The sequence below is a fragment of the Mus musculus genome, chromosome 13 (genome assembly GCF_000001635.26).
Source record: "Mus musculus strain C57BL/6J chromosome 13, GRCm38.p6 C57BL/6J".
In the NCBI taxonomy this organism is placed as follows: domain Eukaryota; kingdom Metazoa; phylum Chordata; class Mammalia; order Rodentia; family Muridae; genus Mus; species Mus musculus.
This window is the reverse complement of record NC_000079.6, coordinates 92,684,982-92,707,626: the sequence shown is the minus strand read 5'-3', so window position 1 is coordinate 92,707,626 and position 22,645 is coordinate 92,684,982. Positions and strand designations below refer to the sequence as shown.

General features: G+C 44.6%; 1 protein-coding gene and 1 long non-coding RNA gene across 3 annotated transcripts in view; one reads left to right on the top strand and one right to left on the bottom strand.

Moving 5' to 3' along the window:
• Positions 1–22,645, bottom strand: part of Serinc5 (serine incorporator 5) — a 100,810-nt gene that overhangs the window by 4,321 nt on the left and 73,844 nt on the right. The window contains exons 5-11 of the mRNA NM_172588.2: positions 22,389–22,482; positions 18,797–19,008; positions 16,588–16,683; positions 14,029–14,155; positions 5,884–5,950; positions 2,077–2,116; positions 1,343–1,487 (exon numbers count right to left, since the gene is read on the bottom strand). Of these exons, the coding sequence (NP_766176.1) occupies positions 1,343–1,487; positions 2,077–2,116; positions 5,884–5,950; positions 14,029–14,155; positions 16,588–16,683; positions 18,797–19,008; positions 22,389–22,482 (781 nt within the window). The remainder of the gene's footprint in view (positions 1–1,342; positions 1,488–2,076; positions 2,117–5,883; positions 5,951–14,028; positions 14,156–16,587; positions 16,684–18,796; positions 19,009–22,388; positions 22,483–22,645) is intronic.
• Gm41018 lies at positions 468–5,200 on the top strand. Of its 2 annotated transcripts, none has more exons than XR_003950693.1 (4): positions 468–863; positions 1,060–1,144; positions 1,296–1,519; positions 2,031–5,200. It is a non-coding gene; the product is annotated as a predicted gene, 41018 (long non-coding RNA). The 2 variants fall into 2 exon arrangements; XR_873804.3 differs by having other exon boundaries at positions 476–863; positions 2,671–3,080.

Genomic DNA, 22,645 nt, shown 5'->3' with positions numbered 1-22,645 from the left:
CTCTGTGCATTGTATGTGTATCAGCACTGATGGGTGTCCCTTGGCTGAGAAGCCTGAGACCAAACTTTAAGAGTTTTTCACTCTAGAATATTTAAATAGATGTTATCAGGTAAACAAATCCAAAATTGGAAATGGTAACCTTTCCATGTCTTGTCAGATCTGAGAACATTTTGGGGTTTCCAGACTGGGGCTACACACTGTACATCACTCCTTCTGATTTATAAATCCTATCTTACTGAGTGGAAATAGCTCGCTTTGCTCTCTTCGTCAGTTAGGGACATTTGAGCTACCCCTGACTTCTGTGTTGTTATGAATCACTATGACATGAGCATATGTCTATAATTTTTGGTTACTTTTCCTTTTGTACTAGATCTATACTTAGGAGGGAAATTGCTGGACTATACACTAGGATCTTGTGTTGAACCATGCAAGGAGTTGCCAAATTATATTTTCAAATGTGTTTTCATCGTATATTCCTATCAGCAATGTAAAGAGGGCTCCAATTTCTACCTATCTTCAATGTTTATTACCATCTCGTCTTTATGATTTTGGCTCTGTCCATACTTTCTTATCTGTTTCAAGCCAAAATTCCTCCAGTTTTTAAAAGATCACTAGGAAACAACAAATTTGTCCCTTCCTCAGGAAGAATGCCCTCCCGGAAGTGTTTGCTAACTCTAGGCTCTAGACTGCAGCTCCTGTTCCCTGACAGCCTCCTCCTCAGCTCTCACCACCTGACAGTCAAGCGCCGTGGCTCATGGTCAGCCAGTCCCACGAGAGCTTACTCTCAGTGCAGCACAGAAGAGCCACCCAAACACTACACGTCAAACATATGACTCCGAGTCTGGGGCTGCATGAATCTCCAGGTAGGAAAACTCAAATCCATTGGGCATTGGCTAAATTAAAAACTGGAAAAATAAGAGATACCTATTTTGAAGTAGGAAAAAACCCCACTGTATTAGTCTTTAAGATAATCTTTCTTCTATTGCTATGACAGTGTTCCCCACACTTGCGATGTGGACTTAGCCCTTCCTGTCTTGTTTGTTCTGTTTCTCAATACAGGGTTGAGACTGAAGGTCTCTCACATACTGAGCTCACCCTCTGCCTCTGAGCACCCCCCGCTCCCGGGAACTTCAACTTAACTGCAGTGAGTACACTCAACATCTCAGAAAGGCTTCTGGTCTACCAGGAAGAATGTCAGGGGTTGGCTACAAGGGCTAAGGAGAGTACAGATTGACTTCACTCTTTAGAGAACCATACTGAGATGTTTTGTTTTGTTGTGTTATTTTACTGTACAGAGATTGTCCCACTGAGCTGGGTTCAAGGCTGTGAACAGGCCACTCACTGGAACCAGCTGGTCAGAGTCATCATCACGTAGAGGGAAGCCAGGAAGAAGACGAAGTGGAAATAGGAGTAGCTGTACACGGTGCCTTTCTTCTCATCATAAATCACCCTGGGTCCCTTCTTGACGTTCTGCTGCTCTTCAGTGTCTGTGGATGACAAAGGATGCCCAAGGGCAGTGGTGAGTCCACATACGATCAGTACTACTGCAGCTGCGTGCACATTTCAGTCCGAGTGTGCTGCTAGTAGAAAAAGCCACAAAGGCCACTTATAGCTCTGTTACCCCAGGAACTTGCTTGACTAGATGAGTTAGCAAATACGTTCCAGTGGGGCAGCAGAAAGAGAGCCCTCGAAGACATAAAGAATATTAGAAACTCAGTGGAGAGAGAGCAGCCCATAAACTTTCCCTTCTGTAAAGAAAAGCAAGCTGAAGAAAAGAAATGGCTCCCAAATGAGATGTAGGGACCTCTTGCATTTTCTTATCATCCCTTTAAAAAACATATACACGTTGTATTTTCTAACTCTCATTTACCTTAGATAAGAACCAAAGTGAGCAGTGGTTTTTCCCTGCCAGAATACCAATGAAACAGACAAACCCTGAGAGAGATGTGAGAAGTACATAGACAGTTAATCAGCTCTGGAACAAGCAGAGTTAGGCACCAAAGTAATACCTGAACGGCAAATGCCTACAGAGAGAAACCCCAGCCTGCAGGGCCACAGTCGGGCCCAGAACCGTACCTTCTCCATCTGGACCAAAGCAGAAACAGCACCGGGCCACCTGTGAGAACAAAAGCGACCAAGTCAAATGCTGCTTTCTACGTCCCTAGCACTGTATGCCGCCCGACTGGAAAAGCTTCTACCAGACGTACATGTTAGTGCAAGAGATTTGGCTATGTCTCTGTCCCCAGATACACTAGGTACAGCATCAGGGACAGCCCTCAAGAGTATGGGGATGTTCTAGCCAGGTCCCCTTCAAAGGACCTAGTGCTCACCCTAGCTAGCTATTGTGTGACTTCTGGAAGCAAATCCTTGTGAGCCAGCTCACTTAGGCACTGCTTTGGCTGCACAGCTGCCTTGTCCCATAGCAGGCCCTTCTGTGTATCCTCCATCAAATGACTGATCATGGAAGGCAGATAAAGGCCCAGCTAACAGGACATGTAGAACACTCTGAGGCACCACCTGTGCTTGGGAGCACGCCCTGGGCTTAGTCCAGCCTATAATGTCCTTTAACTTTAATTATACTGTGCCTAATTCTGTCTCCTTCCTCTCTCCTTTCTCTCTTCTGCATGTGCTGACCTCTAATAAATTACTAACTGAGACATTCTGTTTCAGTTCCTACCTCTGCACGACTTGGACTGAAACATGCAGCAAAAGAGACCATGCTCCTGCCTCACACTTCCTAGTGTGAGGCCTGCTACTCATCAATTCTGCCTCAGGGGCTGGGACTACGATCATGCTCACAACGGATGACAGTGAAATCAGGCAAATTAAACAGCAGCCAGAAGTCATAAACTAGCTTTAAGACAGAGCTGGGGGGGGGGGGGAGCAGGGGGCGCTGAAGAGATGGCTCAGTGGTTAAGAGCAGTGACTGCTCTTCTAAAGGTCCTGACTTCAAATCCCAGCAACCACATGGTGGCTCACAACCATCCGTAATGAGATCTGATGCCCTCTTCTGGAGTGTCTGAAGACAGCTACAGTGTGCTTACATATAATAAATAAATAAATAAATCTTAAAAAAAAAAAAGAGCTGGGACACATGCGGAACGAGACCTTGGGATTCGTGATTACTCAGGGCACTGAAGCTGACAAGCTGAACTGGGAATGGGATAAATCTGAAGGGCAGATTAGAGGCAGCTGGTGGGCGGGAATGGCTGCACCCCTGTCCTAACTCAGGAAGCAGAGGTAGAAGAATCCCAAGTTAATGGATGGTCCGAGCAGTGCAGTGAACTCAAGACTAGCCCGGGAGCCGCAGAGTTCAAAGCAGTCAGCCTGGGTTATGTAGTGAGATCCTTTCTTATAAATCAAACAAAATAAGCAATCAGGCTGCTGATCTGGCTGTGGATACAGAAGGCTGGAATTCTTGCTTCTTTAGTACATTTTGAATTTTATATCATAATTCCTACTTGTTCAAAACAGTAAGCTCAAAGAAAAAGAGACAAAATTATGAAAGTTTATTACATGATTGCAGGAAGACTGATAAACAGAATAAGAAAGAACGGAATGACTACACTTACCAAGACCATCTGAGAAGCAATGGTCTTTCCTATCTCTATGGAATAGGGCTTAGCTACAAAAATCCCAGAGAGCCAGAGCTGAGGGCCAGGAGAACACAGCCTTTCATCCCTCAAGTCCCGCTGGAGCTTTTGCTTCCTCCTGCTCCACAAGACTTGGATGCTGTGAGGCAGTCTACAGTTCAGAAGTCAGTGGGCCCACTCTATTCATTCCCGTTTCTTTTGAAGCTTAAGTTACCACAGAAAACATGAGCTTGGTCTTTCATAGGCAATGATGTGGGGGCACGAACCCACTTGCTTAGAAGCAAACAGTGGGCGGCTTCTCCCTCAAAGGAGAACAACTTTCTCTCTTAAATCTAACCTGGGGACTTGCTGCTGTTTGAGCTTGAAGGCTGTACACAAAGGAGACATTGAAACCATAATGCTCACACCCCCAGCAGGTGGCCACCCAGTCAATGGTAGGAACAAAGGCACAAAGAAGGCTTCTGCAGAGCATGCTCCTCTGTAACAGACAGCAGTAACCTATTCAAGCCAGCACAGTTTCCTCCTCTGCATTCTGAGGCTGGCAGGATAACAGGCCTTCATAATGGTGCACTATCTCTAGGCTAGGCACTGGAAAGGCATCCCAAATGGCCAGCTGCAGAGCCAAGTGCCCATCCATATCTGGAAAGACACCAGGGCTTGTCCGTCCAGTAAATGCTATTTGAATGGATCCAGTGGCCAGACGCCAGCAAAGTCAGCTGCAGGGACTGGGACAGGAGGGGCTGGGACAGCAGTGGTGCTCCCAGGCAATGCGCAGTCAAGAACACGTACCCAAGGGCCCATCCTGGGAAATGGGAATGCTCTTCCCTCTGTGAAATGCAAGGAACACTGCTTTTGTGAGGACGATGTGAAACTACACGGCTTTAGACAGTCAGCACCTGTAAGTGCTAAATGACTGAGCAGTCACTGCAGCCCCAGGTTCTGGGCAGCCTTGAGCTCACAGAGAGGTTTTCCTGCCTCTGCCTCCTAAGTGCTAGAATTAAAGGCGTGTGCCACCGCCACCCTGGCTGCCAAGTCTCATCTTAACTGTCCTGTATGGTTGAGTTTTCTGACTATGGTTCATGTTTCACCAAGAGCTCCAGAAAAAAAAAAGACTTCTACACAGGAAAGGGAAAACAGGAAATGTTTTGACAGTGAGCTAAACACTCCCTCAGACCTTGACATGGAGGTGAATGGCGTGATCTATACGCTTACAGTTCCTCACTGAATGACAAGTGTGTGCTGGAACTGACCCATAACTGAGGTGTCAGCGTTCCCGCTGTATGTGCAGTGTGTGCAGAACGTGCTCGGCTCTCTTCCTTGCCTGTGTCTTCCTCCAGAGCGCTGATACATAACCCCACAGCTACGCTGCACGTGGGGAATGCAGACGGGCGTCAAGCAGGTGTGTGGTTTAGAACTGACAGAAAACCTACGCCATTACAGCCAAAGAGACTAAACAAGGGGTGGCTGAACATGGTTCCCCGAGCTTTAGACTCGGGGTGGGTGCAGAGTGCCAAGCCAGTGGCAACACTGTTGACGAAAAATTGAGAGTTCTCTCATTTTAACACATAGGACAATAGTTCTTTTTGTATACAAAAATCTTATTCTTTCTTAGACAGAAAAACAGAACTATGAGTGCCAAAAAAAAAAAAAAAAATCAATACACTGCAAAGGAAAATTAGTCTTCTCACTGGGTATACAAGCCAGACTTATACTTATCTCCTGCCCAGGCCCACACCCAGGCAAAGATGACCAACACAAAACAAGCTCAATGGGGTTTGTGTAGCCGCCTCATCTGAGCATTTCCTGCCTTATTCAGCACGGCTCACGTGTTAGCCTTTCTGAGTCTGTGTTTGTATAGGCTTAGTATACATACGGGCACCACGGACATCTCCACAAGTGTCTAAGTGTTGCTTGTGTGTTTTCTCTTTCCTGTGTTTGCTTTGGATTTTTGTTTTAATTGGCCTGGTGGGTGTGTGTGTGTGTGTGTGTGTGTGTGTGTGTCTGTGTGTCTGTGTGTGTGTCTGTGTGTCTGTGTGTGTGTGTGAGAGAGAGAGAGAGAGAGAAGCATGGAGTTGGATTGGGTGGATAAAGGGTGTGGGGGGCGGGAAGAGAGAAGGGAGGAGACACCATGATTGGAATATTCTATATGAAAAACTTACTTTTAATTAAAAAAAAACAACAACAACAACAACAAAAACAAAAACAAAAACAAAAACCAAATGCACAAAAGGCTCTCCTGAGAACAGGGCCCTGAGCAGAAGCCGGAAGAGAAGGAAGGACGCGCACTTACTTCCAGCTCTGGCGCTCCGTATCGACTCTGCAGAGCATCCGAGCTCGACCTTGTTGTCGATGTCAAACTAGGAGAGAACAGAGTGCAAGAGCACAGGGAGAAGCTGTCATCTGAGTGGAGGGAAAGCGGCCTGTAAGGCTCCCCATGCCCTCAGCTCTGGGCGCCCCTCTCCCGCCCTGCCCGTTGACACTTGATGGAAGTGTCTCCATCTGTGGATTTATTTAACCTTGCATAACGGTGTCTAGGTGGGCAGGGGTGCGTCTGTTTTTCTCCCTTGCTCTTACTTCCTAAGTAATGATGTCTTATGTTATTTATACTGTATTTGCACTATATCAAACACACCATCTAGAGACAATTTAGCACATCTGGAGGATGTACGTAGAGCTTATGTAGAATTCTGCCTCTACCATTCGATATGTAAGCACTTGACGTGGTGTCGGTGGCAGGGTAGGATGGCATAGGGTAGGGGTGTAGGATCCTGGAGCCAGTCCCCTCACAGCAGGCACTGAAGGATGAACACAAGCTACTGTGATATTCCATTTGACAGCAAGCTTGATGGTGGATTCCACAACTATCTTTGTAAGCACACTGCTCTAGATCATTTTATCCAGACACAAGTTTGCAGATATTGTCAGTCTTTTCTCAACAAGGCTTCTTGCTGCTCCTCATGTTCTACCTTTACCTTATCACCACCCCACTCTCCAGTCTCACTTAGAGATCAAAAGTTATTTGTTTTGTTAAGTCCAGGCAATGTCCCTCGGCTAGTAGAGTGACTGCATAGTATGCCCGAAGCTATGGGTTCAGTTCCCAGCACCCCATAAACTGTGTGTGGTTATAAAGACCTGTAATCACAACCCGAGAGGAAGAGGTATGAAGATCAGACATTCAAGGCCATCCTCGACTACATAATGAATGTGAGACCAGCCTGGCCTACACAGCACCCTGTTTCAAAATCTTTCCCTATCTTTCCTCCATATCTAGAGAGGCAAAACAATCTGTAACATTGACTGACAATGGTAAAAGTGCTCATTTCTCCCATATATAAAAACATGGAAGCACTTTAAACAAACATATATTCAACACTTAGCCTAACTTTATACATGCATTTTGCAGATAATCCCTAAAGGCCAAGTGTGCTGCGTGTGGCAGCCCCTGTTCTGAGCCTCAGGGCCTCGTCTGTGAAAATGTAGCTCACAAAGAAGCAAGTTTACGAGGACACAGGACACAGGGGTGACTGCTCATGCGGTTAGGCTCCTAGTGCACAGGCAGAGATTAAGATTCATGTCCATCAAGTCAGCCTCAACCAGGAAGCAGCAGGGCCTTGTCTGTCCCCTCAGTCTCCTGCCCAAGGAGAAAAGGTATCAATGGGCTATGGGGAGCAATAGAAAAAGAGGTCCTCTGGGATCCAGACCCCAATCCACAATTCTTCTACTCCATCCCGACTGGTAAGGGAAGGACAAAAACTTCCCACTGGCCATATTCGGAAGAACACTCTCATCTGGTTATGCACTCAAGACTTCTGCATGCCAGTTATACTATAGTACAGTAGGAAGTTTCCTTGGGGAAAGACAAAATTTTAATTTTAGTATCTGAAGTTTTCGGCTGGAAATTGAGGAAAACTCTTTAAAAGCACTTCCATCACTACTCCATAAATTCTTTGGAATAAAGTTTTGGGAAGACAAACCTTCTGATTCAAGCACCTTTGACACCTCATTCTTTGCACCAGATGGCACTAAAATGGGGGAGGATTTCGTTTTCTGTCTAACACTATTTACATTCACTTCATCCGTAGGGACAGTCTTGTCCTTATGCAGAGTAGAGGCAACCACAGTAAAAGGACTATCCCCATAAAACTCATGAGAATTATTAACAAAAACATGGTTCTGTAAACTCTTAAAGTGCCCCCCATCTCTGTCTCTGTCTCTCTCCCTCTGTGTGTGTCTCTGTAATATGCATGTATGTGTGTAACACTGAGTGCATGTGAAGGGAGAGGCGGCATAAGTCCTTGCCTGCACTTTGGTTGAGACAGGGTCTCCCATTTTCCAGGTCTCCTGTTGAGCTACCAGGGGCTCCCCATCTCTCTCCCTCACCCGTCTCACTGTAGAGGACTGGGATTACAGGCACGAGATGTGTCCGATTTTACTGAGTTCTAGGACTTTGAACTTAGGTCTTTGCGCTTGCATATTAACTAGTTTACCCATAAAGTCAGCTCCCAGACACATTCATCCATTCATTCTAGGCACAGTCTTACTATGCCGCCCTTGCTGGTCTGAAACTCACTATGTAGTCCATACTAGCCTTAAACTTGTGGCCATCTTCCTGCCTCAACCTCCTGAGTGATGGGATTACAGATGTCAGTCACTATAATCTGTGGTGAAGCAAGGCTGAGGAGAGGGACAACAGCCCCAAGTGGTGCAATCTGTCACCATTCAGAAAACAGCTGCATCACATTGCAATGTGACACAGATGTTCCTTGTAATTATTTACATATTCACCAAAACACTGCCTGCCTTCCCCTCTCTCTAGAAACCCTTGCAATACCCAACCTCTGCAGTATTGTCAGATCGTCAGATCGTGCACAGCGCAAACGCCACCTGAGCACCTGCTTTAGTTCACTGTGGAGTGAGCCGAAGTCCCACGGGTCCCAGAAAATTCCAAGAAAATGCCCAATTTGCTTTTGGAGATCACAGACCTTTCAATTCATACTAGAAAATGGACAGGGCAGGCCCGGGACACACCCCATGCCTTTTGTGTGACAAAAGGCAACCATGTTCCCACAGAGCTGTGTGATTAGTGATTCAAAGAAGACCAGAATTCTGTGGGAGCCAGAGGAGGCCAGCCCACGTTCCTGATGTATAGACATGGAGAGTTCTGGCTAGCTGCTGAGGCAGTGGCAGGATTTCTAAAATAAAAAAGCAAATGACCGCCATTCCTTTCTCCTTAGAGAAGAGCAGCAGGCCCAGACTGTGCAGAGAGAACACTGCTCCTCAGGATGCCGTTGGTTCTCAGCTTAAGCCAACCGTCCTTACCAGCACAGCATACCCCCTTGTTCCACATGGCACGCTGTACTGCTGTGAGCGTCCTATTTTGAACTAGGAAGTTGCTCAGCATTTAATATAGATTCTTAGCTTTCCCATTTTATATTCAATGGGTATTTTCCTAGGTGGCTTAAATACTAAAGGTTATTTCTTTTCTCTTAAGCATAACTAAATGAAAATAGCCAAGGAATACTTTATAAAACAAATGTTTCCTAATAATCTAATTATGCAGGTCACCCAGCTTAGTTAGCACCCTAGCATCTTTGGGGTGATCACTGTCACAATAGAAAGCAACTAGAACAGAAATTGGCACCAAAGACTTGGCTATTGCTGTGACAGACCTGATCTGGGAAGGGTTGCAAAATATTAGGAACTTTGGGCTGGAAAGACCATTAGCGCGCAAAGCTTAAATTGGTAAAAGTAGGAGGACCCAACCCATTGTGGGTGGTGCTAGCCCTGGGCAGGTGGCTCTGGGTAGTACAAGAAAGCAGGCTGAGCAAGCCATGAACAGCAAGCCAGTCAACAGCACTCTTCAATGGTCTCTTCTTCAGCTCCTGCCTCTAGGTTCCTTCCGTGTGTTCCTGCCCTGCCCTCCTCTTTTGACAGGTTGCAAGCTGTAAGGTGAAAGAAACCCCTTTCTCCACTTATGTGGTCACTGTCTTAGTTGACATTTCCATCGCTGTGATAAACACACTTCAAAAGCAACTTGGAGGAGAAAGGCTTATTTCAGCTTTCAGATCACTGTTATCTCTGAGGGAAGTCGGGCAGGAGACACTCAAACAAGAGTGTGAGGCAAGAGCGTGTGTAGAGGGCACTCCTCATTACCTTGTTCTTCAGGGCTTGCTCTTATAGTCCCTAGGACCACTGCCCAGGGGTAACCCTGCCCACAATAAGTTCTCATGTCATCATCTATACAGAAAACGCACCACTGGCTTATCCACAGTCTAGTCTGATGAGGGCAGTCTCTTAATTTAGGCTCCCTCTTTCCAAATGACTACCTGAGTCTAGTCGGTATAGCCATGGTCTTTATCACAGTAATAGAAAGCAATCTGGGACTCTCTGGGAAATCATGAGCCGAAATAAATTTCTTCTCCCTTAAGACTTTTTGATCAGGTGTTTTGTTCTAATGATAATAAACCAGTCACTATGTAAATGTCATCTCTCCACATGGCTAACAAAGGTGGCTCAGCCCGAGGTTCCTGAAGCTGAGGTACAGAGTTGTAGGAACATACTCCATTCTTCACAAGGCCTCCAGGGTCCTGTCCAGTCTGACAGGTTCAGCTGGAAATAAAATAGTGCTCCAACCTCGAGTCCAAGGAAGGAGTTAGAGGCCTTTGGGAGCTGGACTTTGTCACAGGTTTCAGCTGGATCAATAGAGCCAGCTCTTAGGGAACTTTGGCAGGTGAGCTCTCTTGGGGTCCTGGGATGTTCCATCACAGGGGTTCTAGAGAGAGCATTGCCAGAAAGCGAGGCCAGAGAGAGAATTCAGCACAGAGGAAGTGTACTCTCAGGAAGCGCCTGAGGACCCAGGGCAGTCATGGCACCCAAGGAAGTATTTGGGAGACAAGGATCCTCCAGGGAACTGAGAAGAGCCACGGGAGCCAAGCTTTTTATTACAAAATGACATTACAAAATGTCACCGCAGACAATCCTGGGTTTTACATGGAACACTGGTAATTTATTCTCCTATAATCTGGTGTTCTAGTCAGTACAGTTTCCACCAAGAAATTAAGCATTCCTACAATCATTCAAATAACAGCTTCTACGCAGACAGTGTGGCCTCACTTGAGAACATTCCCCAGCCTCCCATGCTCCTTTTATGTAAACTCTGGAAATAGCTGAAAACCCCTTCATGTTACTGGGGCCTTCCCTTAGCAGCAGGTCCTTTCTTCAAAGATGCCAAACCGTTTGTTTATAACATTCTCCAAGCTGACTCCTCCTGGTGCTGCAAGGGGTGATTACAGTAAGCATCAATCTCCAGACCCCCACGTGATGCTCAGCCAACTCCTGAGAGTGCGTTCAAGCCTATGTGCTACAGAAGCATAAACGAGCAGCAGGTTATACTCTGTGCAGGCTGCTGCTTTGTCCCAGCATTCCACTGGCCATTACACTTCTGCAGTTTAATTACCAGCATTCAGAAAACGTCTGCTGTTGGCATTTAGACAGATTTCTAAATAGCAGCTGTCAGCTTTGAAAATTAATGTCTTTGGGGAATATCAAACTAACAATCTCCACTGTGATGCTGCAATTCTCAGACTATCTCTTGAAAATGTGATCTTTCTGTTTTATGCTTGGTTTTTGTTGTTTTGTTTTTATAACACCATGGATTAGACCTAGGGTTTATACATACAGAATGATAGGCAAATTCATTTCCACTAAGCTAAGCACAAAATTAAAAGTGATTTCTTTCTTGGGTGGGTTGGGTATTTTAAACCCAGATCCTCACAAAGGCTGTGCTAAGTCATGGTGACTTTATGGGCTCACTGGAAATGGCCTTTGACTTGAGTTCCTCTTATTGTGTGTGTGTGTGTGCATACACCTGTGTGCATCACTCTGCCACTGAGCCACACTCCCAGTCCTAAAAGTGACTTAAATAAAACTAGAGTTTTTTTAAATTGCTGAGGCTAGCATCACACTTGTAATCCTCCTGCCTCAGCCTCCCATATTAGCTGGGATTACAGGCATGCACCCATATGCCTAGCTGTAAAAGTGAGTCTTTGCAACTCTAAGAAGCAGGAAAAAATCTGAATGGGTAAATAGTCCACACTGTGAGACACTCCCACTACTGTCAATGTACGCTGTGTACCCAGTAGGATTCTGCTCTTTCCCACTGATGGCCGCAGCAAATCTAAACCCTGTCACTTCTCTCTAATGCCACTACTACCACAACTCTGGCTGTCTCCTCCTGGGGGTTTCTGGGCTTGTTTGCTTCTTTTTAAAAGATTTATTTTATGTGTATGAGTGTTTATGTATTATATCTGTGTACCACGTGTATGTCTTGTGGCCACAGAGAAAGCAGTAGGACTGGAGTTATATACAAATGGCTGTGAGCTGTCATGTGGGAGTTGGGAACTGACCCAGGATCCTCTGCAAAGCATCAAGTGCTCTAACCACTAAGCCACCTCGCCAATCCCCCCTCCTGGGAATTTTTATAAACACAAGTGTATTTGAATGTTTTTAAAGGAATGATCTTTATAACCTACTTCGCTCTTGATTGACCAATATTCTTGAGATTTTTATTTTTTTAACTTTATGTTCATGAGAGTTTTGCTTGCATGCATGTCTGTTTAGCATGTGTGTGCAGTGTCCTAGAGTCCAGAAGAGGGTGTCAGATTCCTTGGACAGATTTCTTGTGACAAGAACTGGAGCTGAGACCATGCAGGAGCACCACTTGCCATGGAGGAGCACTGCTTGCCATGCAGGAGCACCACTTGCCATGGAAGAGCACTGCTTACCGGCTGGCTCCTCATGGCTTGCTCAGCCTGCCTTCTACTTCAACTACCTGCCCAGGGATGGCACCGGCCACAAGTGCACTGGGTCCTCATACATCAATCATTAATCAAGAAAATGCAACTAAGGCTGGATCACAGGCCAATCCAATGGTGTCATTTTTCTCCAAATTCTGTTTTTTGTTTGTTTGTTTGTTTTTTCAGATTACCCTGGCTTGTTTCAAGCTGACAATCAACTAGCTAGCAGGGGAAAGTGGCTGCATGAGGCTGGGGATCACTGGAAATGGCCATGGACTTGAATGCCCCTCACTGTTTCTTTTTCTTTTTAATTGTGTATATGCCTGTGTGTACGTGCACACATACATGTGTGAGCATGGAGAGGCCAGCACATACTGGGTATCTTCCTCAATCTCTTTCTGCCTTACTCTCCTGAGACAGGGTCCCTCACTGAACCTGAAGCTTACTGGCTAGACTGGCTGGTCATCAAGTTGTACTGCACCTGTGGACATCCCCAGCACTAGGGTTAGTGGTGTGGGTGACAAAACTCAGCTCTTATCATGGGCATGGAGATCCGACTTTAGGTCTTTGAACTTACACGGCAAGCCCTTTACTGATTCAGACATCTCCCCTCAACTGTCTCTGTTTCAGTATAGCAGGTACTAAGTAGACAAGTGAAGAATTAAGTGTCAGAAGGGACAACCACCAAGGTCCCTTCTGACCTAAGGGAAAGACTGTCAGGTGGCACAGGCAGACTGAGGATCCTCGTTAGAGAACCAGTACTTTAGCCACACAGCACAGGAGCAAGCATTTCCTGGCTAGGTCATGGTTCTGAGTAAGCCCTTTGCAGTGTGGAGGCCCTTACTGGCTGGCCCTTCCTCTCAGCAGGACTGTTAGAGAGCCTGTCAGTGCTCTTCCACTCTGTGTTTACACAGTCTGTCACCACCATGATTGTTTAGTTTCAGCAAGAGGAAAATCATAGCATGCCCATGACAAGTTGAATTTCTTACACAGAGAAACAAAACATACAACACACTGAAGTAAAACAGCTCTGAAAAGGCTCCTGTCCAAATGAAGCTTCAGTACCGGAAAATATCTTCCCAGAACCACCCATCACCGACTTTTCCCTCCAGGGATCTTTGAAGTGCTTTTAAAGTGGAGTCTCCTCTGGCACAGGCCGGTGAAACAACGGGCTTCCGTTACACATATCCCACAGACCTGGGCAATGTTGCCTACCTACTTCCTAGCTTTGCAGGTTTCAGCACAACGGAGAAGGAACATTTCCTGGCGTAACTGGACCATACACAGAACACCCAGGTTTTCTCTCCACCGATAACAAAACAAACGCTATCCCCTTGGATTAGAGTTTTGCCAGAACCCTCTGGCATGTGGTACATTTTCATCATTCTCACTATATGCTCCCTTACTCTTCAACGATGCCATAGCAACTCGTCTTCAAAACTGCCTTTTAACAAAACATGCATGTATTCAGTTTGCCCCTGTAGTGGAGTAATGAGCACAGGAGTTTCTCATAGGAGGCTGTGCAGCAACACTGCGCCTCTGGCTAGTTTTCTCCTACGGACAGGGACTGAAACGTAAATAACTCTGTTCCTTTCATTCTAAAACCTGTAAGCTGAGCATCAGTAACTCCTAGGACTTACCATGAATATGAGATGCACACAATTAGAAGAAGGGTGCCCAGCCAAGTCACCATGTTTTCATCTCTATGCAGGTCTTGACCAAAGTCAGGCGCACATATGGTAACATTCTTCCCATGTTCATCCAGGACTTGTAAATAACACGAAGCAAACACAGTCACGTTAGACAAAGATCTACTGTACCTTACAGCATCTGTCTGGGAAGATTCAAGTGTGCTGGCATGACTCCTCCCAACACTGAGCCCTTCACCCTGGGAACTTCTACTCTATAGTCTGATGCTGCACAGACTGCAGTTTTGCTAGTTCCAAGACACTGCTCTCCCACATCAGCACACATGAGGAATAAGGGCCAGCCCCATCCCCATTCTAGTTAAGCCTTCAAGGGTGTGACGGACGACTCAGGACTTAGTCACCCTTGCTTCTCCTACATTAAACCCACTGTTTTTAATTATGATGATTTTTTTTTAAACTGGATCCAAAGCCTCTGCAGAGAGGGGTAGAGCACAGTCCCCTGGTGGGAAGCCCACGTAGAGACAGGGTAATGGGTTCCTGAGCCAGAGAAGACAGGTTACTGCAGACATAAGAAACATGGCTTCCCTTGACCCGTGACCTGGGAACCATCTGAGGTAGTCTAAAATTTCAAAGAAATGTCTCTATAATATCTCTCTCACTAGCAATTTGCTTTTTTTAAAAATACATGATGCTTCAATTGTGAGTATCTAACTACATCTTATTGCCAATTTGAACCCAAAACATGGAAATATATTAATTGTTCTACAAACACACATTCTGTTTGAAGCTAAACTAGAATATCACTGGAGTTCACTTTGAAAGAGTTAATAGAACCTTGTTAGCTGTGGCTTCAAAAAACTTTCTTTTTTAGGCCAGTGGAATGATTTTTGTAAGATATGAATAAAATATAAAATTTATATTTACTACTTAAAATTAAAAATAAATGTTTTACTGTTTTTTAAAGCAATACATGCTATTAAAAAATATACTGTGAACAAAACTTCCATTAACTTAAAACCAGAGATGAATATATAAGCAATTATAAAAGAAAATTTTAAGACCTGGGGTAAGCTGGGTCATGATTGAGATTTTATGTGTATAATTAAACTTGGGATAAGCCATACTTACTATAAAACCTCCATCTACTACTTCCCACTACAACGATGAAGATGAGACCCCAGCTGAACATGGTGGCGTGCACCAATAATCCCAGCTCTTAGGCGGCCAAGTTAGAAAAACTGCAAGTTCAAGCACAGCCTGGGCTACATAGTAAGTTCCAGGCCAACTTGTTTATAGTAAGACCTTCTCTCAAAACAAGACAGACCAATAAAAAGTACCTATACCTAAATAATTATTGCATTTGTTTTCTAAATTTAGTAACTTTTATTTTCTATTTAATTGAGATATTTACTTGATGTACGGATCAAAGATTCCTGAACATTCACATTCATATACCTGTATGCATATATAAATATATATGTACACCTTATGTATCACAAAAGGGAAAAAGATAAAATATAAATATGAAAATTTGGGACTCTAGAATGTAATACTTCTTTTATAGATTAAAATTTTCCTGGTGTGGTGGCACATGCCTTCAGTCCCAGCACTTGTGTGGGGGGGAACAGAGATAAGTGGATTTCTGTGCTTTTGAGTTTAGCCTGGTCTAAATAGGGAGTTCTAGATCAGCAAGGACTATATAACCCTGCCTCAAAAAAACCTTCAAAAGGATCACTGTAACAATTTCACACTAATAACAGGCCACACCCCACAAGCACCTGCCATGTGCCAACTACTGTTCTGACTGATGCATACACCATGAACATTTCACAGCATGAAAACCACACAGAGAACAGAGCTCAGGCAGTCTGGTTCCTTTCTCTACATCCTGCTGTCGCTGTTAAATAAATGTCATCTAGGGCAAGCACTGGGATTGCCTGTCAGGCAGTGACAGATCCAGGTTCAAACTGTCTTCTGTTTCCCTCACCTTCGCTCCTCCCACCTCTCTCAGTGTCAGAGAATAAACCCCTGATGTAGGAAACATAACAAACAAACAAAAATTCAAAACCAAACGAAGCCGATAAAACACTAAAATAAAGTGGTTCTTGCCAGAGCAGAATGACAGAATGCAGCGGAGGCCTAAAGACAACTGCTGAAGCTCCTCTCTGGTCACTCTTCTCTGCAAGCCAGAAAACTCAATACACGCCGGGGGCTGGGAAGAGGGCTCAGAGCTTAAGGAGCCTTGCTGCTCTTGTACCCACACCAGGCTGCTCACAGTAGCCTGCAATTACGCCCCAGAGGATCAGGCACCCTTTTCTGAATCCTGGGGCACCTGCACTCACATAAGCATGTGCACAAACACACAAAATTAAAAAAATGTTTTAAGAGGAGAAAATTTCATTTTTGCTGTTAAAGGCTTTACTTAATGACAAAGCATAGAAAACCCTGGTTCTTTGAATTCTCTAACCCTCCATAGCTCAGTAAGAGTTCAGGTCTAGGGAACAGAGACATGTGCACTGTGAGCACACACTCTTGAACAGAGCTGCTTACCTTTTTTTTCAGGCTTGCTGGTCAGTGCTGAGAAGGTGAGGTAGGTGACATAACAGCTTATGAGCCCTGACTGCAGCAGCCCAGAGTGTGGCTGTCCTAGAAAGAGACAGACAGAAGACAGGCTTGAAGTCCTGGCAGTAAGACATTATACCCTAAATAGAACCCTACCACCACCACCCTCCCTGCAACCCTCAGCCAACGGATGATGCTCCTTAAACTTAGACACTCACCTTTACTAAAGAAAGGGGAACCTAATGAAGTGTTTGTCTCAGGAAAAAAAAATGTAATATTGGGTAGGGAATATGCCCTATTCATGCTATTTTAAAGATGCCAAAATCTGTCCAACTTCTCCATAAACAACTCTCCAAAACCTGTAACATATTCAACATACTGCCTAGACCCCTGAGTGGTTTTTCAATTGCATGCATGCATGCATGCATGTATGGGTGCATGCAGGTGCACAAGAGCCATAGCATGTGTGGATGTCAGAGAATAATTTGCAGGAGTCAGTTCTCTCTGTCTAAGGGACTAAATTCAGGTTATCAGACTTAGCAGCAAGCGCCTACGCTAGCTGAGCCTTCTGTCAGTCTCTCTCCCTATGAAATTTATAACATTAGTTCATAAATCACAAGATCAGAAAAAGAAAATAGCCATCATCATTTAGTTTGGTGCAATAGACAAATTTCACAGACCATTCATTGTGGGTTGTACAAGGTCTTTAGACAATCCATGAAGCACAAGCATTGAGCTGTCAAGAGGTAAAAACAAAACAAAACAAATCCCACCAAAAATGAAACCATTCTTGGCCACACTAAGTACAAAACCTGGTTTAGGCTAACAAGGGAAGCTATGGGACAGACATTCACTGGGAGGGACTTAAAGTACAATATTTAAGTGATAACTCAGTACTGGGATCATCTGGAGCAACTATGGAATCTAGGGATAAGGGATCTCTCTTTGCTAAAATTTTCAACACTTGCTGACAGGAAAGGATTCACCCTTCCTTCTAGTTAAATTCCTTCTTATTTACCATTATTCAATAATAATTATCAGTAGAAGTACTGTAACAGGCTATCATAATGGTGCTCTCTGCAATGGGAACAAGACACCCTCAGAACTAATGTCATTAAGCAAAATGTTGTGGCTGTTTCAGAAGGTAAGATTAACCCAAAAAAGATTCTGGTCAGCTTACCAATAGTTTGTTTTAGGAACAAACTGATCAATTGCAGGAACTAGGAGAATAATCATATCAATTTCTGTAATGCGGTTAAAAACTTAGTATGGAAAATATCTTAGTCCTGCTAAAATGATTTAGTACTTGCTGCTGCCTTATCCCTTAAAGGGGAGGAGTCTCACATAGCCCAGGCTGGCCTCAAACCTATGCAGTCAAGGCTGCCTTTAAACCTCCGATCTTCCAGCTTCCATTTCCCACGTACTGTGCTTACAGGAATGCACAGGTGTGCCCAGCTTTTCAAATCCACTACTTTGGAAAGAGATTCGAAGGGGCTTTCCATTTTTGCCCATATTTCCTTTTCCTATCCAGAACTTGGAATGGCCCGTGTAGATCAATCACCCATGGAGTAAGATCCTTCAATCAACACCAGACTGGGGACACTTTTACACCTCTGAAGACAGCATGTCTTCAGCATACTTGCTTAAGATGTCATAGATAGGTTATTAGTAACAGTTCACAGCTCCACTTTCTAAGGTGCTTTCAACCCCCACTGAATTTGCATTTGTGGCTCTCAACAACGGCCAAAGCAAGGCCAAGATCAGACAGTTCTGCTGACTTCAGTAAGTACACTCTGGTCATGAGACTGGAAGCAACCAGGATAGGATTTCCCGCTTCCTGTCTTAGTCAGGTTGCCAGTCACCTAAGACAATCCCAAATACAGCTGCTCTGAGCCTTGCCATCCAAATTCCACAAGGACACAATAAGCTGAATTTATACATCTCTTGCTTAACAGAGACTAAGCACATTTCCCACTTAAAGGTTCCCTGTGTGCACTGTCTATCTATTATTGACTTAAGTTCCGATTTTTTTGGATAACAAGTAAACCTAGTTATTACCTCCAAATGGGCATGGAGTATGAAGAGGAGGCTGAGTCCCATCCACAGGAAGTTAAAGAATGACTTGGGCTTCTAAAGAAACCTACTGGGTTTGTTAAAATTCACAAAGGAAAAACAAAAAGAAAAAAACCATGCTTACGATTCTGGACGCAGGGTGAGATGGCTACCAGAGAGATTAGCACGCATAGGCCACCGTGCACTCCCAGGAGAATCTTGTTGTCCATGCAGTCGTCCCACTGTGTGTAAAACACTGCCATCAAAGCCAAGCCTCCAACAGCAACGGAATACATGATGAGTGTCACCAGGGACAGGGAGGCGTACCACAGCTTATTACGGACGGTGCCTGCAGTCCTGTTTCTCCGAGAAAGAAGTAGGTGAGGTGGAAGGGAGAGAAAAACAGGTCAGTGAAGGCCCCATTCTCTGGAGCATTCTATCCTTCAGATACTGGGATTAGCCCCAGCAGAGACCCTGGAACCACAGAGCCTAAGACACTTTCAACAATGATTACACTCTTATCTCAGCTAGAAAGTTCCAAAAATTCTGCAGGTTCACTGGCTTAGAATTATTTCTAAACATGAGTCTCCTCTCCTGGCCCAAGCATGTTCATCAACTAAAAAGGACAACCATCAGCTTTAGCCCAGCACTTCTCCACTCTGATGCTAGCAGCCCTGGGAAACACAGTGGCTGCACTGAGGTATGAGGTAAAGATGATCACTCAGTAGAGTTGGCTGTGAGCTTTCTCCGTCTTTCCATGTTCTGCCAGCAGTCCCTCTGAGATCACCTTCTCTTGTAGGAGAAGCAAACAGCTCTACTCGCAGAAGCCTGGTCAGCCCCAGTATGTTTCTCTTTGTGCTAAAAAAAAAGAGCCTGCATCAGGACCACCTCTCCAAACTGAAGAAATACTAAGGGAGAAATACAGTGAGTAGAATCAGGGAAAGGGGATGGAGAGATGGCTCAGTGGTTAAGAGCATTTACTGCTCTTGCAGAGGACCTGAGTTCAGTCCCAAGCACGTACATGAGGAGGCTCACACATGCCTGTAACTCCCACTCCTGGGAATCCAATGTCAGAGGTACCTGCACTGACATGTGCTACGCCCACTCCAGTGAAGCCTGCTTAACAAACTGAGAGGCCTGGAAGCACTCAGGAGGCAAAGAGTTTCAAGGAAACTCAACCTCCTGGAACCTTGGCATTCTCATAACCCGTATACTCATACCCTATCCCCATGTTAGTCTGGTGTATGGATCCATGTGATCTCTTTCAGTATTGTTTTATTATAAGTGCTTTTAAAGATTGAATTCTGACATAGGTAAGCCTCCACCAGTGTTCCAACGTCCTAGAAAATCCTTGAATTGACAAGCTTGGAATTCAGTAAGAATGTTACCTATTCAGTAACATTCAAATTTACTTCTAGTAGAGACAGCAAAACTAATTAGGCATTACAAAGAATGGAGCTGGAATAGCTCAGGGCTGGTCTGCAGAGTGATTACTTAGGACAGTAGCCAGTCTCACCCAAACAAGGGAATATACACAATGGCATAGCAAATAGATGGATTTACCATGAAAGAGTTAGGGAATTCCCCTGAGACAGGTTTCTTCCCTAGGCCCAAAGAAACAGCATAAATCAAGCATTTACTAAGAACCCCTGGTGGTGGGCTTAACAATAGACTAGCATTACACCTGGCTCCCATCTTAGTGGTAAATAAGACCTGGTCCCTGCCATCTTTTGATGTATACATTCCTTTTGTATTGTGTCACAGTAACTCAGCAGATGTGTCTCGCCTGGTTTCTTGTTACTCTTCAGTATAAAAAGTTTGATGTTCGATTTGAAAAATTACACTCAGATTCTACACACTCTCTGTGTTGCTTCTGTTTGTCATTCGCCGACTCCTTGCCCACCTGCAACTAGAGACCCATTCTGCACAGATAGGAGAATCAAAAAAGGGGTTAGTAAGTACACATGTAAGTACTCCCATACACATAATTTAATAAATCTTTAAAGTCGGGGAAAGAAAAGCTGTGCTGGGCTCAGGAGGTAGCTCAGTTGGGAAAGTGCTTGCCTTAGTACCATGAGAGGCTGAGTGGGACCTAAAAAGCTGTGCACAGTGGCATGTGCTTACAACCCTTAGCTGATCTTTAAGAAAACTCTACCACCTCAAAACTTGACCTATAGAAGAGATGACAGCATCGTTTTAAAGGTGACTCAAAATGTAGAGAGCAAGCACTATCTCTTACAAGGACACACGTCAACCTGAAATCCTGTAATTGCAGAGGTAAAACACCAAAGCATGTAAACAGTTTTAAAGATTTATTTGAGCTAGTGTATGTGTGTGTGTGTGTGTGTGTGTACACGCACGCACGCACACACGCAACACCTCTACAAGAGAGAATCCAATTATCTGCTGGCGCTGAAGGTGTTAGTCTGATATGGGTGCTGGGAACCAATCTTGGGTCTTCTATAAGAACACCATGCACTAGGAACCACTGAGCCATCTCTCCAGCCCCAACATTTAAAATCTGGTCCTACTCAGCTGTACTTAATCTAATATTCACAAAGTAATAACATGGCTGTCACTACACTGTTTCCACTGATGCATCCCCACAGCTACCATGTCATCTCATTATTATCTTTAAGAAAAAAAGGGCAGAACAATGTTCAAGCTGAAGAATATATTAAAAATAAAAAGTATTGAAAAAGTTTGGACAATGTGTTTTATCTTACTCAACATAAAAGAAAATGCATACTCATACAGCATTATTGTGAGTTGTTTGTTTTTTGCCAAAATATAGAATAAAATGATACCTAGAAAAATCTATAAAATGGCAGCCACAGTTTATATATGCCTAGAATTCTAGTATTCTGGAGGCAGAAGAGGGAAGATCATTAATTTACAACCAGCCTGAACTGCAGAGACAGACAGACAGACAGACATAAAAGTAATAGCTTTACTGGGTATAAAAGAGGACTATTTGAAAAATAAAGTCAGCTCAGTGGCAAACACTTACCTGGTATCCAAGAGACCCAAATAAATCACCAACACCACCAGACAGACAGACAGACAGACAGACAGACAAGCAAACAAACCAGAGCAATGAAGCAGTTTGCTCAGCACCTCAGTGTCAACATGGCCTCAGCAGAGGGGCTGGATGGTTGTTACTGACAGGCACTTCCCTCTTGGCCTGGATGCGAATGCTGTTTCCAAGGCACTAAAAGGCTACCATTTTACAGGCAAGACAGCTCCCTTACAGCAGGATGCAAGTTTTCCCAATAAAGGGATCCTGTATGTTTTAGAAAGTAGAGACAAACCATTTTTTTTCCAAGAAGAGAACTATCTCAATCCCAGACTCTTCACAGAAGATCTCCTGTTCCAAAGCATTGTGCTGCCTGTGCTTGTTTTGCTTTCTAACCTTGTAGGAGTGGAACCTGGACACCGTCCAAGGTACAGACATACTCATCCCACAGTCAAGTCAGTCACACAGGGTCCACACAGCCAGCCAGACATACTCCGTCCATATAGCCAGCTAGCCACACATGGTCCACATGGCCAGCCAGCCACACAGTGCGCACAGCCAGGCACATAAGGCAAAGCAGGACAGGAGGGCAGAGAGGACAGAAAATAGTACCAGAGAGGAGAAAATGGAAAGACCCACACGGAGTGGGAGTGTAATCCTTTGTCAGTGGTAGACAGTTTCTTCAAGTCAGTGAGTGAGAGCTTTCCACAACAGCACATACCAGTTCTTGTTCCACTTATGTGCAAACTGCACAATCAGGAGGAGCTGGATACAAATGAAGAGGAAGCTGCCCCCAGCTCCCACATAGCGCCAGACTGCAAAAGAACACCACCCAAAGGGAGAGAGGTGAGCACCATGTGCATTCAACTCCAAAGAACAATACTTTTTATTTGTGCTCGTCATTCCTCTAATACACTTCATGCCCATACAACCATACAAGGTAGATGCTAACCTCATACGCACTTGATAAACATGAGA